Source organism: Suncus etruscus, chromosome 12, assembly GCF_024139225.1.
Source record: "Suncus etruscus isolate mSunEtr1 chromosome 12, mSunEtr1.pri.cur, whole genome shotgun sequence".
NCBI lineage: Eukaryota > Metazoa > Chordata > Mammalia > Eulipotyphla > Soricidae > Suncus > Suncus etruscus.
The window spans coordinates 98,129,007-98,150,501 of NC_064859.1; the positions used below are offsets into that span (position 1 = coordinate 98,129,007).

The 21,495-nt window shown below is 50.7% G+C and overlaps 2 protein-coding genes across 2 annotated transcripts in view; one reads left to right on the top strand and one right to left on the bottom strand.

The window, feature by feature from the left end:
• The window catches only part of FAM98A (family with sequence similarity 98 member A), a 582,326-nt gene that overhangs the window by 22,065 nt on the left and 538,766 nt on the right, over window positions 1-21,495 (bottom strand). The gene's annotated exons all lie outside the window — the stretch shown is intronic.
• The window catches only part of TTC27 (tetratricopeptide repeat domain 27), a 55,240-nt gene that overhangs the window by 2,964 nt on the left and 30,781 nt on the right, over window positions 1-21,495 (top strand). Inside the window, exons 3-12 of the mRNA XM_049784233.1 lie at window positions 301-430; window positions 1,987-2,127; window positions 4,682-4,784; window positions 5,329-5,493; window positions 7,722-7,855; window positions 9,842-9,954; window positions 11,606-11,672; window positions 13,372-13,485; window positions 14,273-14,368; window positions 15,826-15,948. Coding sequence (XP_049640190.1) covers window positions 301-430; window positions 1,987-2,127; window positions 4,682-4,784; window positions 5,329-5,493; window positions 7,722-7,855; window positions 9,842-9,954; window positions 11,606-11,672; window positions 13,372-13,485; window positions 14,273-14,368; window positions 15,826-15,948 — 1,186 coding nt within the window. The remainder of the gene's footprint in view (window positions 1-300; window positions 431-1,986; window positions 2,128-4,681; window positions 4,785-5,328; window positions 5,494-7,721; window positions 7,856-9,841; window positions 9,955-11,605; window positions 11,673-13,371; window positions 13,486-14,272; window positions 14,369-15,825; window positions 15,949-21,495) is intronic.

Here is a 21,495-nt window from a genome sequence, read left to right on the forward strand (position 1 = left end):
TTCGGCCCCCTTAAAAGATTTTAGACACAGACAAGACTTCATTTAATTTTTGGATATTGGGCCACACCCAAATCCTCAGGGCTTACTCCTGGCTCTGAACTTAGGAGTCACTCCTGGTGGACTCAGGTGGCATATATAGTGCCAGGGATTGAGCCCGGGGTGGCCATGTGCAATGCATGCAAGTGCCCTCCCTGCTTTGTTTTCACTCTAGCCCATTTGTCACGGTTTTAATGAGCCTCAGATGAAGCTGTTCCCAGTGGAGCCACCATTGACAAGTTGTGTCTCTGTTCCTCTACGCAGGCAGCAGCTCATTTTCCTTCTTGGCGTCAGCAGTTTGCAGCTTTTTGTTCAGAGTAACTGGACGGGCCCTCCTGCAGCTTTGCACCCACAGGATTTCCTACCAGCTGCTCTGTGTCCTCCAGGTAGTGAGGTATGCTCAGTGGGGTATGGGGCTGCCTGGCAGTGATGGCGGGATCTGCTCCTTCTAAAGGGGTGATACTGCCAGGAAGACAGGTGAAAACTTTAGTTCCAAGCAAGAATGGGGGGAGGCTGGAGTGATGGTGAAGTGGTAGGATGTGTGCCTTACACACGGCGAACCCAGGTGGACCACGGTTCGATCCCCTTGCATCACATATGGTCTCCCAAGCCAGGAGTGATTTCTGAGCACAGAGCCAGGAGTAACCCCTGAGCATCACCGGGTATTACCCCCTCCCCCCAAAAAAGGGACCGGGGGTCAGAGAGATAACACAGCAGTATAAGATAACACATCAATAGGGTGTTTGCCTTGCATGCAGCCAACTTAGGATGGACCTGGGTACAATTTCCGGTGTCCCATATGGTACTCCAGTCTGCCAGGAGCGATTTCTGAGTGCAGAGCCAAGAGTAATCCCTGAGCACTGCCAGGTGTGGCCTAAAAACAAACAAAAAAATAGAACGGGGACTGGAGTAGCCTACATGCCCCTGGAAATGCTCAGGGCTCTGCACTCATGACCACTCTTGGTGGGACTTAGGGGACCATTTGGGGTGCCAGTGATTAAACCTGGGTTGGCCTTATGCAGTACAAGTGTCCTCCCCACTGTCCTATAGCTCTGGTCCACTTTCAGCATTTTCTTGACTTCTCTGTTCCTCTGTAGTGGAAGCAGAGGAGGTGGTTACTGGAAGTTTGCCAATCATCTACACACAGGGGTCCTCAAACTTTTTAAACAGGAGGCCAGTTCACTGTCCCTCAGACCATTGGAACAGGTCTGACTATAGTAAAAACAAAACTTATGAACGAATTCTTATGCACACTGCATATATCTTAATTTGCAATGAAGAAACAAAACAGATACAAATACAATATGTGGCCCACGGGCCATAGTTTGAGGACCACTGAAAAACATTCTCCTCTGTCGAGGGCCTTCTGGAGTATATCAATGAGTGCTCAGAAACTATTTCTGGCAATCTTGCGGGACCATATGGGCTGTTGACAGTCAAACCTGGGTCAACTGTATGCAAGGCATTTGCTCTCCCTGTTGTGCTATTGCTCTGGCCCCCAATGAGTGGATCTGTGTTAGAACAGAATTAATGGGAAACTGCATTATCCCAGCACATAAAGAGTAGCATTTTGGGGTCAGAGAGATAGCGTGGAGGTAAGGCATTTGCCTTGCATGCAGAAGAACAGTGGTTTGAATCCCAGCATCCCATATGGTCTCACGAGCCTGCCAGGAGTGATTTTTGAGAGTAGAGCCAGGAGCACTGCCAAGTGTGACCCAAAAATACAAAAAGAGATTCACATTTTGTGGATTATTTCAAGACCTTATGGGGTTTTTTGTTTGTTTGTTTGTTTTTGTGGTAGCAGCGGCAGGGGTAGATGCACAGTCAGTCAAGCTTGGGGGCTCCTCCCAGCTCTGTCCTAGGGAGGGTCAGCCTGGGGCCTCCCATGTGAGAGTGTATATTCCAACCTCTGTTTCTTGGACATGTTCTGACCCACTTCTCTATTTTCAGATTGAAAACCTGGCAGCAGCAGCTCGAAGCCAACTGGTTCTGGATGGAGAGGCCATCTACAGCCTGGTGGCGGAGCCCATCCTGCTGCTCCTGGCCCACGTTGTTCTGGTGTGTGTGGCGCCCAGACTCAGTTCTGTCCAGGTAGGGACCGCCTTCTGCTCATTCTGGGGTAGGGGACGAACGTGGTTGTGGGGGGCGTCTATCCTGCCATGCCCATCTGCATCTTCTCTTTTCCTGGTGTTTGGGGGCTCAGGCTCCTCCCTGGCACAGTTCTCAATGTGGGGGGGGGGTGCTCAATGGATCATGTAGTGCTGGGGTCATCCCTGGGCATCTGTACGCACATCTCTCACTCTGGGCCTCTGCTGATTTAGAAGCTGCTTTTGACTTTTACTTAAAACTAACTCTTGGGCCCGGAGAGATAGCACAGCAGCATTTGCCTTGCAAGCAGCTGATCCAGGACCAAAAGGTGGTTGGTTCGAATATCCCGGTGTCCCATAGGGTCCCCTGTGCCTGCCAGGAGCTATTTCTGAGAAGACAGCCAGGAGTAACCCCTGAGCACCGCCGGGTGTGGCCCAAAAACCAAAAAAAAAAAACCAAACAAGGGGCCGGGCGAGGTAGCGCTAGAGGTAAGGTGTCTGCCTTGCAAGCGCTAGCCAAGGATCAGGACCGCGGTTCGATCCCCCAGCGTCCCATATGGTCCTCCCAAGCCAGGGGCAATTTCTGAGCCTTAGCCAGGAGTAACCCCTGAGCATTAAATGTGTGTGGCCAAAAAACTCTTCACTCAGGGGCTGAATAAAATCTTCATCCATTGACTACTGAGCACAGAGCCAGGAGTAGCACTTGAGCACCACCAAGTGTGGCCTGAAACTGACAAAAGTAGAAGAGATAAATCTGTACATATTTTTTGGTTGTTGTTTTTGGAGCCACATCCAGCAGTGTTCAGAAATGTTCAGAAATGACTCCTGGCAGGCTTGGGGAACTATATGGGATGCTGTGGATCCAACTTAAATAAGCTGCATGAAAGGCAAATGCCCGGGGCCGGAGAGATAGCATGGAGGTAGAGTGTGTTTGCCTTGCATGCAGAAGGACGGTGGTTCGAATCCCATGTGGTCCCCTGAGCTTGCCAGGAGTGATTTCTGAGCATAAAGCCAGGAGTGACCCCTGAGCGCTACCAGATGTGACCCAAAGACCAAAAAAAAAAAAAAAGGAAGGAGGGAGGGAGGAAAGGAAGGAAGGAAGGAAGGAAAGAGGGAGGGAGGGAGGGAGGGAGGGAGGGAGGGAGGGAGGGAGGGAGGGAGGGAGGGAGGAAGGAAGGAAGGAAGGAAGGAAGGAAGGAAGGAAGGAAGGAAGGAAGGAAGGAAGGAAGGAAGGAAGGAAGGAAGGAAGGAAGGAAGGCAAATGCCCTTCCCACTGTGCTATCTCTCTGGCCCTAAGAGAGGAACCTTTTGATGACACTCTTCGTGGGAGAGTAACAGAGCTTGAGCCTGTGTGTGAGTATAAAACCACACACAATCTTGAACAAATCGTAGAGTCCCACACGTATCACCACCCCCCGATTCTAAGTGGCAGGACTGAAATGAATCATGGGTGCAGTGCGTGGCCCAACATGCAGAGATCCATTATTCCTGTGACCTTAGAAATGCTCTAAGAACAGCCGAACCCCAGGGTGTGTGCAGAGGGGGGTCTTATTTTCCCCATGTGCTTGCTCTGTGACGTGTTTTTGAGATAATAACAGACGTGCACTATATTTTGAGCAGGCCAAGAGTCCTGCCCTCAGCCACAAGGGGGCCAGTGTTGGGATTCAAACCTTCTGCATGTAAGGCAAATGCCCTACCTCCATGCTATATCTCTGGCCTACAAAGAGGACTACTTTAAGAAAGCAATTTGATCTTTAAGATCAAACTATCTTTTTTTTTGTTTTTGGGCCACACCCCGTGACACTCAGGAGTTACTCCTGGCTATGTGCTCAGAAATTGCTCCTGGCTTGGGGGACCATATGGGATGTCGGGAGATCGAACCATGGTTCGTCCTAGGTTAGCATTTGCAAGGGTTCTAGATGCCTTACCACTAGCACCACCACTCCGGCCCCCTTTTTAAGACTATCTTTAAGAAAGATTTTTGAAATGCAGAAATAGGTTAATTTTTTTTGTGTTTTTTTTTTTTTTTGGGGGGGGGTCACACCCGGCAGTGCTCAGGGGTTATTCCTGGCTCCAGGCTCAGAAATTGCTCCTGGCAGGCACGGGGGACCATATGGGACGCCGGGATTCGAACCGATGACCTCTGCATGAAAGGCAAACGCCTTACTTCCATGCTATCTCTCCGGCCCCGAAATAGGTTAATTTTATTAATTAATTAATTAATTTTTGGTTTTTGGGTCATACCCAGCAGCGCTCAGGGGTTACTCCTGGCAGGCTCAGAGGACCATATGGGATGCCGGGTTTCGAAACACTCACCTTCTTCATGCAAGGCAAACGCCTTACCTCCATGCTATCTCCCGGTTAATTTTATTTGATTAACTTCTTTTGGTTTGGGGATCACACACAGTGATACTTAGGGGTTACTCCTGGCAGTGCTTGTATCCAGTGCTTGGGATACTGGGTCAGGTTGGCCACATGCAAGGCAAGTGCCCTGCCTGCTATACGATTGCTCTGGCCCCTTGTTGTACATTTTAAAGCCCTAGTTCTTGTCTTCCCAGAGCCTGCCCTGGTGGACGCTGAGGTATGCGGGTGTCCATCAGCAGCTGCTCGAGGAACGGTCTCCACAGCTGCGTGCCCTGGCCGAGGACTGTGTGGATCGAGGTAGGCAGTGGGGCTCGATCCCTGCACTCAAGTTCATTCTTGGGGTCTAGTAGCGTCTTGGATGGATGAGCAGCGTGACCCAAAAGGTCTCAAGAGCTCCCGTTGCATACATGCCTAGATGTCTGCTTTGAGAGCACATGTGTTCTGTGTATGTGTGTCCATGTTTGTCTCCACATGAATGTCTATGTGGGTCTGCATGCATACACTACATACTTGTACACATACCTACATACAGGTGTGTGCATATATCTAATAGATGTGTGGATGCATGTGCGACTGCTCAGCTGCAGAGCTCTCTGCTCAGGAATCACTTCTGGCAGACTCGGGGACCCTGTGAGATGCCGGGGATTGAACCTGGACCTGCTGCATGTAAGACAAGCACCTTTGCTCAGGCTTCCCCTTGTGGTGCTCTAAAGGCAGGTCCCCACATGAATGCGGTCACAAGACCCGAGGACATGGTCCTGACCCTGGCGTGAACTGAGCCGTGCTCACTTGGAAGCTTTTATTTTCCCCCGTGGTTAACTGTTTCGCCTTTTGTTTGCAGTGACGAGACTGGAGCATCTCTTTGTCAGTGCCTCGGGCCAGCGCCTGGCTGTCCAGTTCCATCTGGAGTGTGCACATCTGTTTCTGTATTATTATGAATATAAGAAAGCAAAAGAGCAGCTGGATCTTGCTAAGGACATCAGCAAACTGCAAATTGAGCTGACAGGTGAGATTATGATAAAAGGTATGTTGGCAGTTTGGTAGAATTTGTAGATTTTTCTCTGTCCTAGAGATTTTTAAAGATCTTATGGAAAACTGTGGAGTTTTAGGAAGAACTTGAAATAATAAATATTCTTTATTCTTGGATATTCCAAGTCCTAGTTAGCCAGAAGCAAACCTAAAAGCTACTGGAGGCTCAGAGCCTGTGCTCAGCGTTAGTTACCTGCAAGCTCAAGGCTGAGAGTTTGATCCTGGCACCTCCTCACACGTTGAACTCAGCCAGGAGTGCAGCTGCCGTTATCAACATAGCTGGAGTGTTTAACCAAAGCAACACAGTCCTCAGGGCCACCATACTAATGGGGAAGGGAAGGCCCCATTACGGCCTGAGGCTTCGAGGCAGACTGCGAAGGGCCCCCGCAGGCACTGAGTTCTGAGACAACCAAGAATTGTGAGAGGCCATCAGTGTCTTCGCGGTGTCCTTGGGGAACCCAAGAGATGGGATTTGGGGAAGTCACTTTGTCACTGATAAGGCCTGGAGCCTCTGCAGCCCAGAGAAGGCTGGACCCCATTGGGAAGGTACAGCAGGAACAAAGGCTAGAATATAGTCAGAGAAAGTCATCTCATCTCTTCACAGTCATCCGGACCCTCCTTCCCACATCACTCTGTCTTTGGGGAGATGGAGGATTACGCAGTGCTCCTGCTCCCTCTGATCTCGCAGCAGGGCCAGACATATTCCCAATAATATTAGGAAGGGCTGGGAATATTCATAATTTAGAAAAGGCCAGGTATACTATCAGTGAAAGAATGTTCAGGAAGGGGAAGAGTGATAGCACAGCGGTCGGATGTTTGGCTGATCTAGGTTCGATCCCCAGCATGCATGGAGGTAGGGCATTTGTCTTGCATACAGGACAGTGGTTCGAAGCCCAGCTTCCCATAGGGTCCCCTGAACCTGCCGGGGGTGATTTCTGAGCACAGAGCCAGGAGGAATTCCTGAGCACTGCCAGATGTAACCCAAAAACAAAAACCAAAACAAAACGAAGCAAAAAAGGTTTGGGAATATTCTTTTTTTTTTTTTTTTTTTTTTTTTTTTTGGTTTTTGGGTCATACCCGGCGGCGCTCAGGAGTTACTCCTGGCTGTCTTCTCAGAAGTAGCTCCTGGCAGGCATGGGGGACCATATGGAACACCGGGATTCAAACCAACCACCTTCGGTCCTGGATCAGATGCTTGCAAGGCAAACGCCGTTGTGCTATCTCTCTGGGCCCTTGGGAATATTCTTGACCCAGGAAGGGACAGGACTATTCTTCTCAACACAGGTCTGAGAAAACTTTTTTTTTATCTTTTTTTTTTTTTTAAATATAAGTAGGTTTTATTTGGTAATTCCTAGGCAGGGGAGAGAGAGAATAAGGGGAGCATGATCAAGATCATGGTCACGGGCTTTTCCAACAGTAGAAAAAGCCCCAGTACACATCCAGTGTGAAAGTGGAAAGTCCCCATCCCAAGACGGATGTGTGCCTGGGCCCATGAGCATCCATCTGCCGAGAGCTTTTTCTTTCTTTTTTTTTTTTTTTTTGGTTTTTGGGTCACACCCAACAGTGCTCAGGGGTTACTCTCTACGCTCAGAAATCGCTCCTGGCAGGCTCAGGGGACCAAATGGGATGCTGTGATTTGAACCACCATCCTTCTGCATGCACACCCTACCCTACCTCCATCTATCTCCGACCTGAGAGCATTTTTTCTTTTTTCTTTTTTTTTTTTTGGTTTTTGGGCCACACCCGGCGTTGCTCTGGGGTTACTCCTGGCTGTCTGCTCAGAAATAGCTCCTGGCAGGCTCGAGGGACCATATGGGATTTGATTGTTTTTTTTTGTTTTTTTGTGATTTTTGGGTCACACCCGGCAGTGCTCAGGGGTTATTCCTGGCTCCAGGCTCAGAAACTGCTCCTGGCAGGCACGGTGGACCATATGGGGCGCCAGGTTTCGAACCGATGACCTCCTGCATGAAAGGCAAACGCCTTACCTCCATGCTATCGACACCGGGATTTGAACCAACCACCTTTGGTCCTGGATCGGCTGCTTGCAAGGCAAACGCCGATGTGCTATCTCTCCGGGCCCAGAGCATTTTTTCTTAATGAAGATCTGAGATTATTCTTAGCCAAAGGCTGAGAATATTCTTTTTAATGATTGTATAGTAGATGTGACTGGGAAACTGGTAGATGAAATTTGATGGTTCTTTGCAGGTGCTTTGGGAAAAAGGACACGATTCCAGGAAAATTATGTGGCACAACTTGTTTTAGACGTCAGAAGGGAAGAGGCTGCTTTTCCGAACCCTGAATTCAGTCCGGCTGCCACCCCGATGGAGCATCTAACCAAGGTGAGGTGGGGCCCAGGGGTGGCATTCATTGCTCTGCTGACCGGTTTTGGTTTGTTCATTTGATTTTGATTATTCTGATAGTGCTTATCAGGGATCATTCCTGGCGAGGCTCAGGGATGTTGGAGATTGGACCCCAGTCTTCTGCGTGCAGGGCAGGTGTGCTGCCCACAGTCCTCTCTCTGGCATTCTGTTCTGGTTTTCTAAAGAGCTGACTAAGGGTCTAAAGTATCTGAGTCAGGATTCATGTTCTATTTTTTGGGAGGAGGGGTCACACCCAGCGGCGCTCAGTGGTTATTTCTGGCTCTGCACTCAGAAATCCCATATGGGATGCTGGGAATCGAACCAAGGCCCATCCTGCAAGGCAAATGCCCTACTGCTTTGCTATCTCTCAGGCCCAGGATTCGTGTTCTTTCAGTCCCTTGCTTACATCTGAAAAACCAGCTCCCTGTTGCTAACTCTGACACGTTGGAGATCTTCAGTAGAGTGGAAAGGGTGCAGAATTCCAGACTGGGAGGAGGTACTTGGTCTCTTGTACTAGCCTCTAGCCTTCAAGGCTGGCTGAACATTTGAGCATGTGAGGGCCAAAGCAAGTATGGGGTTTAAGTTGTGCGCGTTGCTTGAGGCCAGCGTGGTTGGATCCCCAACATCCCATATGGTTTCCAGAACCTCATCTGGAGTGATGAGCCCTGAGCACAGATTCTGAATAGAGTCAGGAGTCAACCCTGAGTACCCTGGTACTTTAAAAAAAAGATAGAAAATGAAAGAAAGGGACTTGGGAAGGTATTTTTAGTTCCGTTACTTGATTTTTTTCCCCCTGTACCACGTTTGAGGGCTGCACCAAGGTGTTGTTTAATTATTAATTATAATGTCCCTGATGGTGCATGGAGTGGACCTGGTACCTGCAGCGTCTTTGGCCTTGCAGGTCTGTTGGTATCAGGGTGACAGTGAGGAAATTATCCACAGCAGTCAGATTTCAGGAGGCATAAAGTTTTATTATAAGGTCCTATCCGCCATGTGCATATCTTACATGGCTTCTAAGCTAAGCAGCCTTTTTACTGCTCCTGCATCTATCCTGTCTCTCATCTCTCCATCCTGCGTCTTCCTGGCTGAGCCTTCATTGCTGAATCTCTCTCCCACCCCTCCCACAGGCAACCCTTTAAATTTTCAACCAGACCCCTCCCAGCTATGAGAGGGGAGAGGGTCTCCCTTTCCAGGTGAGATAGCCAGGAAGTTGGTGGAAAGGGTAACACCAAGGTACCCTCCAACTGTTGTCACTACAATTTGGTGTTGCTATCAGGTTCATCCGCCTTGTGAGCAGCTGGGAGTGGAAAGTCATGGAGCTTCCAGAGCTGCACAGTGAGGCATGGGTCAGTGCACCTAGAGGCTCATGGTTACCCCTTTCCCCAGATCTGAAATGAGGCAATATCTCTGGCTGCAACATCTTGGGACGTTTCTAGAGATACAATTGCCTGAGCCAATGAGTGTCTACCAGGGGGGCGGTACAGGGACAGGGCTGGGACTAAGCCCAGGGTTGGGGCCCTTCTGTCACCTGGGGTCGAGAGTAGTGGGCAAGGGGCCTGCTGTGGTCTTTTCTGGAAGCTGTTGACACTGAGCCTGAAGGCTGGCTGAGGGAAACTGAGGCTGGCCTGAGCCTCTTCTTCAGGGCTGGGCTCAGGTGCCCTGACTGCACAGGACCGTAAGGGTCTCTGCTGAGATTGAGGGTGGGAGGCGCTGCTGGGGTCCCTGCTGTCCCCACACAGATCCTCAAGGATCACCAGATCAGAATATCCTTTCTATCTGCAGTTTACTGTCATCTGTACACGTTTCATTGGATCTAGTCAGAGAAGCATCCGGAGAAGGGGACTGAACAGGGCTGGTGGTGGTGGGAACTGGGGCGGGGGGGGGGGGGGCCCAAACACCTAGCAGTGGCCTGCAGAGGCGGGTCTTCTCTGACTGGAGCTGACACTATTCCATGCCCACTCGCAGGACCTGGATCTAGACGATGACACAGTCCTGGACGCCATCAAGCTGGCCGAGGGTGAGTCCTGCCCAGTGCTGGACCTATGTGCCGAGGAGCAGGCCGTGGTCTTGGGGGTCTGGTGAGTAAAATGGGGGCTCCAACTCTGGGGTGTCCCTCTGCAGAGCAAAGCTAGATGCGGAATCTCAGGAAATGCACCTCAGTAGGCAGCCTTGTCAACTCTCTCTCGCTTCTCATTTTCAGTTTTTTGTTTTGTTTTTTGGGTCACACCCAACAGTGCTCAGGGGTTACTCCTGGCTCTACTCTCAGAAATTGCTCCTGGCAGGATCGGGGGACCATATGGGATGCCAGAACTCAAACCACTGTTCTTCTGCATGCAAGGCAAATGCCCTACCTCCATGCTATCTCTCCGGCCTCTCATTATCATTTTTGTTTCTGTTTTGGGGATACCCAGAGGTGCTCAGGGTTTATTCGTGCCTCTGTGCTCAGAAATCTGTACTCCTGCTGGGGTTCAGGGACACTGTGAGGTGCAGGAGATTGCGCCCAGATCAGCCTTGTGCAGAGCAAGCGCCATCCCTGCTGTACTAGCTCTCTGGCCCCTCACACACTCGCTCTTGTTTTAGGGGGATTGGGGCCATACCCAGCAGTGCTCAGGGATTACTCTTGGCTCTGCACTCAGGATCACTCCTTCTGGTGCTCAGGGGACCATATGGGATGCAGAGGATCGAACATGGGTCAGCTGTGTGCAAGGCAAATGCCCTTCCTGCTGTGCTATCATGCTGTTCTCTTCCTCATTCTCTGTCTTTTTTTTTTTTTTCCTTTTTGGGGCCACACCTGGTGATGTTCAGGGGTTATTCCTGGCTATGTGCTCAGAAATTGCTCCTGGCTTGGGGGACCATATGGGATGCCTGGGAATCGAACTGCGGTCCATCCTAGATTAGTGCATGCAAGGCAAATGCCCTGCCGCTTGCATCACCACTCTGGCCTCTCATTCTCTGCCTTAAGCAAAATGGCTTTGGTTGTGTTTGCTCAGCCTAGCTCAGCGATAGAGTATTTAAGTCCCAGTGGCTGTTTTCACATCAGAGGACACTTACACATCACAGCCCAGAGCTGGACTTGGGCACTGTCGACGCTTCTGTGTGATGGGAATTATTTCTGTCCATCCCATTTTGAAATCATTTCAACTCAGAGGATAAGTTGCAAGGGCCAGGCGCTATCAAACCCATTTTTTGGTGTGTGTTTACACCTATACTGTATTTTGTTTTTTACTTGTAACACCAGGGATTTACATTACTATCATTTATAGTGACAGAGTTTCACACACACGCGTTTTGAACACACACCATTGGCCCAAGGGTCAACCTCCTGCAATCAATGCACAAAGCGCTTTTGAAAGTTGGTTTTCCAAGATGGTACTTGTGACCCATCAGTATATGTGTTATGCTTCTAATAGAAATACTTGTTTTTATCTTTGGGAAGCTTGTCTATTTGTAGAGTATGTGATAATAGTAAGATATGTGCCTTGAAATGCATACTTATTTTCTGTCTTATTAAAATAATTGTATTTTGGGGCCAGAGTGATAGCACTGTAGGGAAAGCAAGCAGCTGACCCAGGTTCAATTCTTGGCATTCTATATGGTCTCCGAGCCTGCCTGGAGTAATTTCTTAGCACAGAGCCAGGAGTAACCCTGGAGCTCCATCAAGTATGTTCAAAAAAAAAAAATGTATTTTGAATCAATGTGTGAAAAAGACTTTTTTTTTTTAATTTAAAGCACAAATTTCCAGAAGAATAACCCAGTGCACAAGCTGACAGAGGAAGAGCTCCTGGCGTACACATCGGTAAGTGTGGCCTTTTTTCTTCCCGTTTCTGTTTTATTTTCTTTGGAAATTGTTTTGCATCTGGTACTTAAACAACCGTCATAGGTTTCTCTATAGAAACCCTCATGCCTAAGGGGATTAAGGTGGGAAGCTCAGCCTTAGTTCCCAAACAGCATATTTCTTATTTCATATTTAGACTCATTTCTATTTTTTGTTTCTTTTGGGTTTGGGGGGGGGGGGGCTTAGGTCTACATTCAGCAGTTCTGTGCTTAGTGCTTGGGGATGGACTTAGGGTCTGCCTCATGCAAGGCAGGCACTTCCCCCTGTACTATATCTCCACGCCCTCTAACAATTTTTATTTAGAGTTGAGTCAGTGGGGGCTTGCTGGTTTTTCCAGGGATCAGTCCAAACCCCCTACACAGACTTTGTCCTCTCTCTGGGTCTCTGAATGCTCCCTTGAGGGTCCCCGGGTGCTCCCCTCGGGGTCTCTGGGAGCTGGGTTGGCTTCCGAGGTGTTATGGCTAGTGTTTTGGATTCTGAAGTGGCAGCTGGAGACACAGGACAGTGGAAACGGAGAGGTCAGACGGCAGAACATTCTAGATTTCACAGGAGAGTGGATGCCCCGGGGTGTTGGTGGCTCTGTGAGGTTGGAGAAAAGCCTGCAGGTGACTACGCACAAGTGACAGGGACTGAGGGGGGTACCCACTCGGTGGGGTTAGGGGCTCCCAGCTCTGTGTACGGTCCCCCAAGCACCACCAGGAATGATCTCTGAGCACAGAGCCATGAATTAAGCCTTGAACACTGCCAGAAGCAAATATGACAATGAGACAAGGAAAATGGGACATGGAGAAATAACACACCAGGCAGGGTGCTTGCCTTGCACATTTGAGCAGGTTTCAGTCCCTGAGCTCTGCCAGGTGTGACCTCAAACAAATAAAAACAAAGGAAGTTAAAGTTAGGTCTTCCTAAGTCAAAAATGAGAGCCTGCGGGGCTAGAGCAATAGCACAGCAGTAGGGTGTTTGCCTTGCACACAACCAACCCGGGACAGACCAGGGTTCAATCCCTGCAATTCATCCCATATGGTCCCCCTGAGCCTGCCAGGAGCGATTTCTGAGTGCAGAGCCAGGAGTAACCCCTGAGCACCTCCGGGTATGGCCCAAAACCAAACCAAAACAAAATGACAAAATGCAGTGCCTTAGAATTTTTTGTCTTTATCTGACAATGAGTCTCAGGCCTCAGGTGCTCACTGCCTGGCCCCCTTCACCTCTCAGGAAGCCTTTCCTCCTGCGCCCCCAAGATGCGAGTGTCTTCCCAAGGTGACAGAATCTGCTCGGGTCCTGCTGCATCTCCCTTGTCCCCTCCTGTGGGATTTCTGGCTGTGCCTTTCATCCTGGCCTCTCAGTTACACGCATCCTGCCTGAGAACTTGTTATTGTTTGTAACCTGTTTGGGGGCATGCCCAGAATTGCTCAGGGATCACAGGCTGAGGGAACCCTGGGCTGCTGGGAATCAAACCTGGGCTAAGGCCAGCGCCCTCCCCACTGTGCTATGCCTGTAGCTGACACACAGGAAGGTTTGGAATTTTTATGGTCTTTCACCATGAAGGTTTTGGGGGGCACTTATGGTGTTTTGGCAGAGACTTGGCTGTACTCCACCTTGAGGGGCTCAGCGGCTCACCCTGACTTTCTCCCTCTCCCCTTCTCTCCGTCTCTCCCCACAGTGTCTGCTTTCTCAGCCCAAGTTCTGGGCCGTGCACCGAGCAGCCCTGATCCTACGCACCAGGCTGGAGCGCGGCAGTGCGCGGCGCGTGGAACGGGCCATGCGGCAGATGCAGGTGGGGACCTGGGGTGGCACGCCATTGGGTTCAGAGCAGAGGGGTCGGGGGTGTCAAGGTCCGGGCCCATTGGCGGCTGTCACTGCTCCACTTTCTGGTTGAGCTCGGGATCACACCCCTGCAGAATGAGGTCCACCCTGGGCCCCAATTTCACTCACTTCTGGCTCTGCCTGGGGTGTGTGTGTGTAGACCCCACAGGCTAAGGGGTTCGGACCACCCCCACTTCGAAGACCTGTTGCAGACCTGGTGCTTTTGGCTGGTGGTGAATTGGAGGTACTCATGACCTCCCTGTCCCTAGGGGACTTATGAGAAAACTCCCAGCAGAGAGCGACAGTTCGGCAGGCCCCCACCCTGAGGGATGTGGAGGGAGCAGGGTGCCGCCTGAGTGCAGATGTTACTTGTCCCTGTAGCGTTTGGGGGGTGTCATTGTCAAATGGGAGGTACCCAATGCCCAGGAATGCTCTGAACCTGTGTAAACAAGATGGGTAACTTGACTTCTTGCCTGGCGCTCAGTTCCCAAGTTTTTAAGTCCTTAAAACAACTTGGAAAGAACGGATAGATAGCATGAAGGTAAGGTGTTTGCCTTTCATGCAGAAGGACGGTGGTTTGGAACCCGGCATCCCATATGGTCCCCCAGCCTGCCAGGAGCTATTTCTGAGCAGATAGCCAGGAGTAACACCTGAGCACTGCTGGGTGTGGCCCAAAAACCAAAAAAAAAAAAAAAAAAAAAAAAGTCTTGTTCATATTAAAAAGTTATTAAACAAATGGCTTCTGGCATTTCTCTAAGGCTCTGGCAGACCAATTTGAAGACAAGACAACACCCATCCTGGAGCGCCTCAAGATCTTCTACTGCTGCCATGTCCCCCCACAATGGGCTATTCAGGTGATTTTTCTCCCCAAGACTTTGCAAAATGGAAAATATTGGGGACTAGAAAGATTCGGAGCAGGAGGAGGGATAGCACAGTGGGGAGGGTATTTGTCTTTCAGATACTCAATTCAGGTTCGATCTTCAGCATCCCATAGAGCCCCCTGAGCCTTGCCAGGAGTGACCCCGGAGCAGAGAGCCAGGAGTAACCCCTAAGTACTGCCAGGTGTAGCCCAGAATCCAAGAGAAAACGGGGAACAGCTTTATCCAGAGGGAGTTAATAAGCCAAACTCTCCACCATTTTTTGCTCCTGATCTTGAAGCTGAAGTGCTTTGTACTATGTGGTTTGCTGAAGATAAACATCTCAGACTTAACATTACGACAAAACATATGTCTGGGGAGGGTGATGAACAGAAGCACAGCAGATCGTTCCAGTGGGATCTAGACCCAATGTTTATTTGGTTGGCTGTGGGAGCTGTGGATGTTACCAGCTTCAGGCACTCAATAAACGTTCATTTTTTGCTAAGATTAAAGTATGGCCTCGAAGTGGCACAGAGGAGAACAGACTAGGGTCCTACAGACTAGGTATCACCTGCAGTGACCTTGAGCACCAAGCCAGGGCACACTCCCTGCATTCTGCTGGGTGTGGGCCCCAAAAATAAATAAATGAGGGGCTAGAGTGATAGCATAGTGGGGAGGGTGTTTGCCTACCAGGAGTGATTCCTGAGTGCGGAGGCAGGAGTAACCCCTGAGCACCACTGGTTATCATCTAATTTAAAAAAAAAAAAAAAGAAAAAGAAAAATCCCAGTGGCTTGAGAGAGAAGGGAAGCTAGCTTTTTTTTTCTTTAATTGAATTTAAGTGCTGCCCATGTGTGTGTTTCATCCCCGTCAGAGTCAGCCAACTGGAGTTGATCCAAGGCTCCCTGGATCTGTGTTCAGATCCACAAGCCAGAGTCAGATGTGGAGGCTCATGGAAGAAAGAAACAGATCTTTTCAATTGTTTTGCTGTTTTTGTTTCTTTGTTTTGGTACTATATCCAACTGTGCTCAGGGCTCACTCCTGGCTCTGCTGCCTCTGTGATCAAGGATTTCTCTGTTCAGGTCTTACTCCCAGCTCTGCACTCAGGACTCATTGCTGGCAGGAATTAGGGGAATCTTCTGCAGTGCTAGGAGTCCAACTCAGCTGGGTTGTGTGCGAGGCAAGCACCTTACTATTTCTCTACTGTCTCTCTGACCCTTTGGTAGTATATTTTTCCCTCTCTGAGTTTCGATCAGTTCTTAAGCTCCTCACCCCCATAAAGAAGCTGAGTTAAAGTGAGTCTCCAGGCATCCCGTGTTCCCAAGTAGCATTGCTAAACTGTAGAAATGATGTGTTTGGGCCAGTCCAGGAAAAGGCTGGAGGGGGAAGGGTGGGGACTTGAGTATGGCCTCTTGGCTCCACGGGAAAGGGTCACTGTTGGAACTTGGTCTTCCAGCGCCAGCTCGCCAGTCTGCTCTTTGAATTGGGCTGTACCCGCTCCGCGCTGCAAGTCTTCGAGAAGCTGCAGCTGTGGGAAGATGTGGTCATCTGCTACGAGAGGTCCGGCCAGCATGGGAAGGTATGGCCGGGCTCCGAGTTTCCCACTTGCTTGGTCTTTTCTAGCCATCCCGCTTTTTTCCCCTCTTCTTCACATTTTCTTTCCTTTTTTTTTTTTGTTTTGTTTTGTTTTGTTTCCTTTGGGGACCACATTCAGCAGTGCTCAGGGGTTATTCCTAGCTCTGGGCTTAGAAATCTCTCCTGGCAGGCTCGGTGGACTATATGGGATACCGGGGATCGAACCCAGGTCCGTCCCAGGTATGCCATGCCTAAGCAAATGCCCTACCACTGTGCTATCTCTCCGGCCCCTTCATTCCATTTTCACTCTCCTCCCCGCTCCTGGGAAGCTTTTCAAAAGCATCGTCTCAGCTTTCGGGGACATCTGATTGTGTAGTTGTCTCTCCATTCAGAAGAGAAAAGTAGGCCAACGGGGAATGCCTTGATAGTTTGGGGTGGGTGAGGAAAGCTGGATGAATTTAAGGCTGATATTTTTGGGAGAGTCTAATGCTGTGATTTTTTTGGGGGGTGGGTAGTGTTCTACTTCTGGCTTGTTGCTCATGGGACATTTGCTGCTTAGGGGACCATATGGTGCTGGGGATTGAATCCAGGCCTCCTGCAAAGCATGACTAGAAAGACTCAGGCCATTGAGCTGTCCTTAGAAGGACAGGACTCCGCAAGTATGTGACTTGCATAGGAAGGAAATAGAAATGGCCTCATCCCCTTCGGAGGGAAAATGGTGTGACTGGCTCTCAGAGTTTTACTATTATTTACTGATCTTTTTTTGGGAGGAAAGTAGGGGATGGTTTGGGCCACACCTGGTAGTGCTCAGGGAACCCTATGGGATGCCATGGATCAGACCTGGGTCAGTCAGCTGCGTGCAAGGCCCTCCCCACTATTGATCACTCCAGCCCCTATTTGCTGATCATTGGTTTTGAGACTGGAATGGAGAAAGCGACTCTTCTGGCTCTGCTGGGGTGGGAGATGGTACCACTCCCAGATCTCAGATTTTAGCCTCTTGCCTGCCAAGCACACACACGCAGCTCATTGAGCTTCCTCTTTGGCCCTCTCAGGAATTATCTTTCATTTGCATGTGACTTCGGATTACACCCCCATGTGACTATGTTACCCAAGAAACTGTATTTTCATAGGGACGTATGGTTACCTGCTTTATCTTAAATCTGTTCCAGCCAAACAACCCCCCCCCCCCCCGCCGCCAAAAAAACCAAATTGAACATTTTGTATTCCATCAAACAATTTTCCACATCTGCGTCTCCCAGCACTGTCCGTGCGGATTTAACCGTCGGCCATGACAAGGCTTTGCTTCCAGTTGGCTGCAAAGGGTTTTCTTCCCAGAGCAACTGAGATGCTTTTCCGAATTTGGCCCCGGCCCACAGGGCTGTCACCACGAGGAGATTTCCCAGGAAGTTAGAGAAATTGTCGTCCTGGCCTGTGGTGTTAGATGGCGTCATTAATTTTTTTTATAAGGCATTTGGGAAATGTACCTAATTCTCATTCCTGCGTTCTGGAGCTCACGGACGCACCCCATTCTGGTTTGGGGGAGGGCTCAGCCCTTCTGGCTGAGGGGCCAAGTCCAAACAGCTAAGGATTAATTTTGCTTGGCCTGGGGGCGGGGGTTCAGCACTCGGTGTGCTCCGTTCACACTGTCTGGCACGCTTGAGCAGTTGCCCCCAAGCCTCCAGACAAACTGTTCCTTGGGGAAGCAAATTTGGTTGTGAAATGGCCAGCAGAGCCAGTGGGGTTGGAGGCCGGTGGAGGGAGGGGTATTCTGGGAATGCACCCCACCCCCATACACATTTTTTGGCTTTCTCTGGCTTCTGGATGCTCCACCAAACCCACTCTGCCTTTTATTTTACTTTTTAACATTTTGATTCCACGAGGCCTTGCAGGTCCTTGTTGCCTGTGACGCTTCATAAGTTTTCCTTTAAGTTCAAGTGTTTTATTGATTCTAGTTTATGGGGGGCAGGGTGAGGGCGCTCACCTGGCTGTGCTCAGAGCTTATTCCTGGCTCTGCTGAGGAGTCACTCACAGAGGGACTCGGGGACCATAGACGATGCAGGGACTCAAACAGGCTGGGCAGTGTATTTCCAGCTCTGGTAGGTCTGTTGGTTCCGAAGCAGCCTAGGGGTCTCTTCCCGGCCAGGTGGGGCACTGTTGGGGCCAACTTTGCACACAGCACCTACAAAACACACTCCAGCCCACTTGCCTCAAGCCAGGCTTGCTCAGACCTTGCTTGCGCCTTGTCTGCTCCTTATCCCTCTGGCCCTAGGGACATCCCCATGCCCCCGTCTCTGCTTGGCTCTGAGTCCAGAAGCACCAACCTTGCTACTATTTCCCTGAATCCGATTCTGTCACTGCCCCATTCCACTCTGCAGCCCCCCGTGCCCCCTTTGCCGACTCCCCTCACCCCCTGAGCTGTGACCATGTGGGATGCCAGGAATCAAGCCTGGGTTACCTGTGTGCAAGGCAAACACCTTCCTCACTGGACCAGCTATCTGGCCCCTTTTTAAGTTTGATTATTTTTGTTGTTGTTGTTATTTTCTGTGTCACACCGGTGGTGCTCAGGAGTTACTCCTGGCTCTGCACTCAGAAATCGCTCCTGGCAGGCTCAGGGAACCATATGGGATACTGGAAATCAAATCCAGGCCCATTCTGGGTCATCCGTATGCAAGGCAAATGCCCTACCGCTGTGCTATTTCTCTGGCCCCTCTCTTTAAGTTTTTGACAGAGACATGCAACTCTGGTTTGGAGCAGGGATGAGTATTTGGGGGTTCCCCTGTTAATGGCGAGCAGAGGCATCCACACCTTCCTTTGCCCGAGGGAGTGCTCTCAGCCCTGCAACTAATGGATATTGCTGATTCTCTGTCATTTGGAACTAGGGAACTGAGCCAGTGTGGACCTAAGGCACCCCAGGACTAGCTGGGCACAGACAGACTCCCATCAGCTAATCTGAGGCCCTTTTTGGTTTTGGGGCCACAGCTGGTGATGCTCAGGGGTTACTCCTGGCTCTGCACTCAGAAATCGCTCCTGGCTTGGGGGACCATATGGGATGTCGGGGGATCGTGGTTAGTTAGCGAGTGCAAGGCAAACACCTTACTGCTTGTGCCACTGCTCCGACCCTTCCACTGCCTTACTTCTGAAGGACAAATGAAAGCAGGGCCCCCGGGCGTTTGGAAGGGGAGGCAGAGAGGTTTCAGGGCCCAAACGAGCCACAACTTTTCCTGCCGTTGCTGCTGGAGTCTGTCCTGCTTGGTCCACCAAAGAATTCCTGGCATCTCCGCTTTGGGTTTGGCCTCAGTGGAGTCCAGGGCTGAGATAATATTTCGAAGCATCCCCAGCTGTTTGAGTCCGCGCCACAAGCCAGGGATTCCTGCCGAGCATCCTCCGTCCAGCCCTGCTGCAGACACTGATCCGCTTCATTCCTGGTCTGTCACCTGCTTCCAGGGTTTTCCTTCTAGGAACCAAGGACAGCTACGTCACTCTGCTCGGGCGTCAGTCTGCTCCCGCATTGGACAGCAAGTGAGGGCTCCGGGCTGAGGTGGTGTTTGCAGTCAAGGTGGTGGACAGTTGCTGTACCTGGGTCCTTCCTGGCAGGGCTTAGGGGACCATTCGGGTTGCCGGGATCAAATCTGACTTGGCTCACATGCCAGGCAAGCGTCGCCTTATCCTCTGTACTATTGTTTTGGACCCACATTAATTCTTTGTTTTTCTTTATTTGGTTGGTTTTGGCTTTGGGGCCATACTGACAGCGCTCAGAGATTATTCCTGCTCTGCCCTCAGAAGTCACTCCTGGCAATGCTCAGGGACCCTATGGGAGGCTGGGGATTGAATCTGGGTCAGCTGCATGCAAGGCAAACACCCTCCTGACTGTGCTATTGCTCTAGCTCCAAGATTTCATCTTTTCTCTTGTCCCGTGAGTCTCAAACACCATGCGGGTCCCACCCCACCCCAAATCTCTATCTGCTCAGCTGCCTCTGGATACTTGGTGGGGAATCTCAGGTCCTGGCAGGTAGCACCACACCGACCCCAGCTATGCAAGTATCTGTCCAAATTTGTGCTTTTTGTGCTCAAGGACAGGCCTTGAAGGATTGGAGTGTCGCCTTGCAAGGGATTGGCAGCGTCTGCTGCCACAAAACCACCTTATAGGTTTGGGGTTTCTGTTACCCAAGGCACTTGCCTTGCACATGGCCAATCCAAGTTAGGTTCCCGGTTCCCATATAGTCCCCCCCCCCCCCATCCCCCAAGTCTGCCAGTAATGCTCCCGGAGAACAGAGTCAGAAGTAACCCCTGAGCACTGCCAGGTGTGGCTCCAAAACAAAAATAAATTCTGGGAGCTGGTGCTTTCAAAGCAGTCCTCACTACCCACCTCTGCTCCCAGCCACTGTGCAGTCACTGGTGTTTCTACTGCCTCCTTGTAGCTCCTACTGTCACAAACCATCCCTCCAGAGTCCCACTAGAGCCTTTGGGTACTTCCTTCTTCCTGCCTCTGTGGATCGGACTCTTGGGGAAGGTCTTAGGATGCCACATGCCTGTGATGGCCGGAGACTGGCTGAGACAGCAGGTCCTTGGAGGAGCTCCTCCCCATGTGCATAGCTGCCCTTGGGTCAGCCTGAGTGTCCACAGGGGTCCGCTTGGGCATCTGCAGAACCTGGCCTGGCCCTCAGGGCTACATACGGGACAGCGCAGGGGTCCTGTGGGCAGTCGTGAGAACCGCGTGGCCTTGCTCTGAAGGTCACTTTTTTTTGGGGGGGTGGGGGTCACACCTGGCAGCGCTCATGGATCACTCCTGGCTCCATACTCAGAAATCAATCCTGGCAGGCTCAGGGGACCATATCCCAGGATGCCGGGATTCGAACCACCATCCTTCTGCGTCTAAGGCAAAAGCCTTACCGCTGTGCTATCTCTCTGGCCCCCTGAGGGTCACTCTTGCCCGATTCATGGACATTGCGCATTGCTTTCTTCCTCATCCCTGAGAGGGTGGTCGATGGCAAGATGGCGAGGGAACTGAGACACATCAGCTGTGGTTGTTGTGGGTGAAGCGTGTAGCATATATTCTTTAAACAGTATTTCCAGCATGGTCTTGGCCATGGAGGGGCACAGTTTCTAAGCAAAGAAGAGGTCGAGCCCCGGGCCAGAGAGATAGCATAGAGGTAAGGCGTTTGCCTTGCATGCAGAAGGACGGTGGTTCAAATTCGGCATCCCCTATGGTCCCCTGAGCCTGCCAGGAGCGATTTCTGAGCGTGGAGCCAGGAGGAACCCCTGAGCGCTGCTGGATGTGACCCAAAAGAAAACCAAACGAACAAAAAAAAGAAGTGGTTGAGCCCCACAAGTGCCCTGGTGCTTAGGGCAGTTTCTCAGAGGGGAGTCTCCCCTGCACAAACATGATCTCACTGAGCTAAAAGGCCAGCGTCAGCCTCTGGGGCTGCTGAGGCATCAGTGGGAAGGTCAGCAGAGCGGACAGGCCCTGTCCGCATATGGGCTCTGCCCAGGGTTGACAGAGCCCGACCCCGCTCAGGAACGCTTGAGAGTTCAGCTGCCCAGTGCTGCAGAG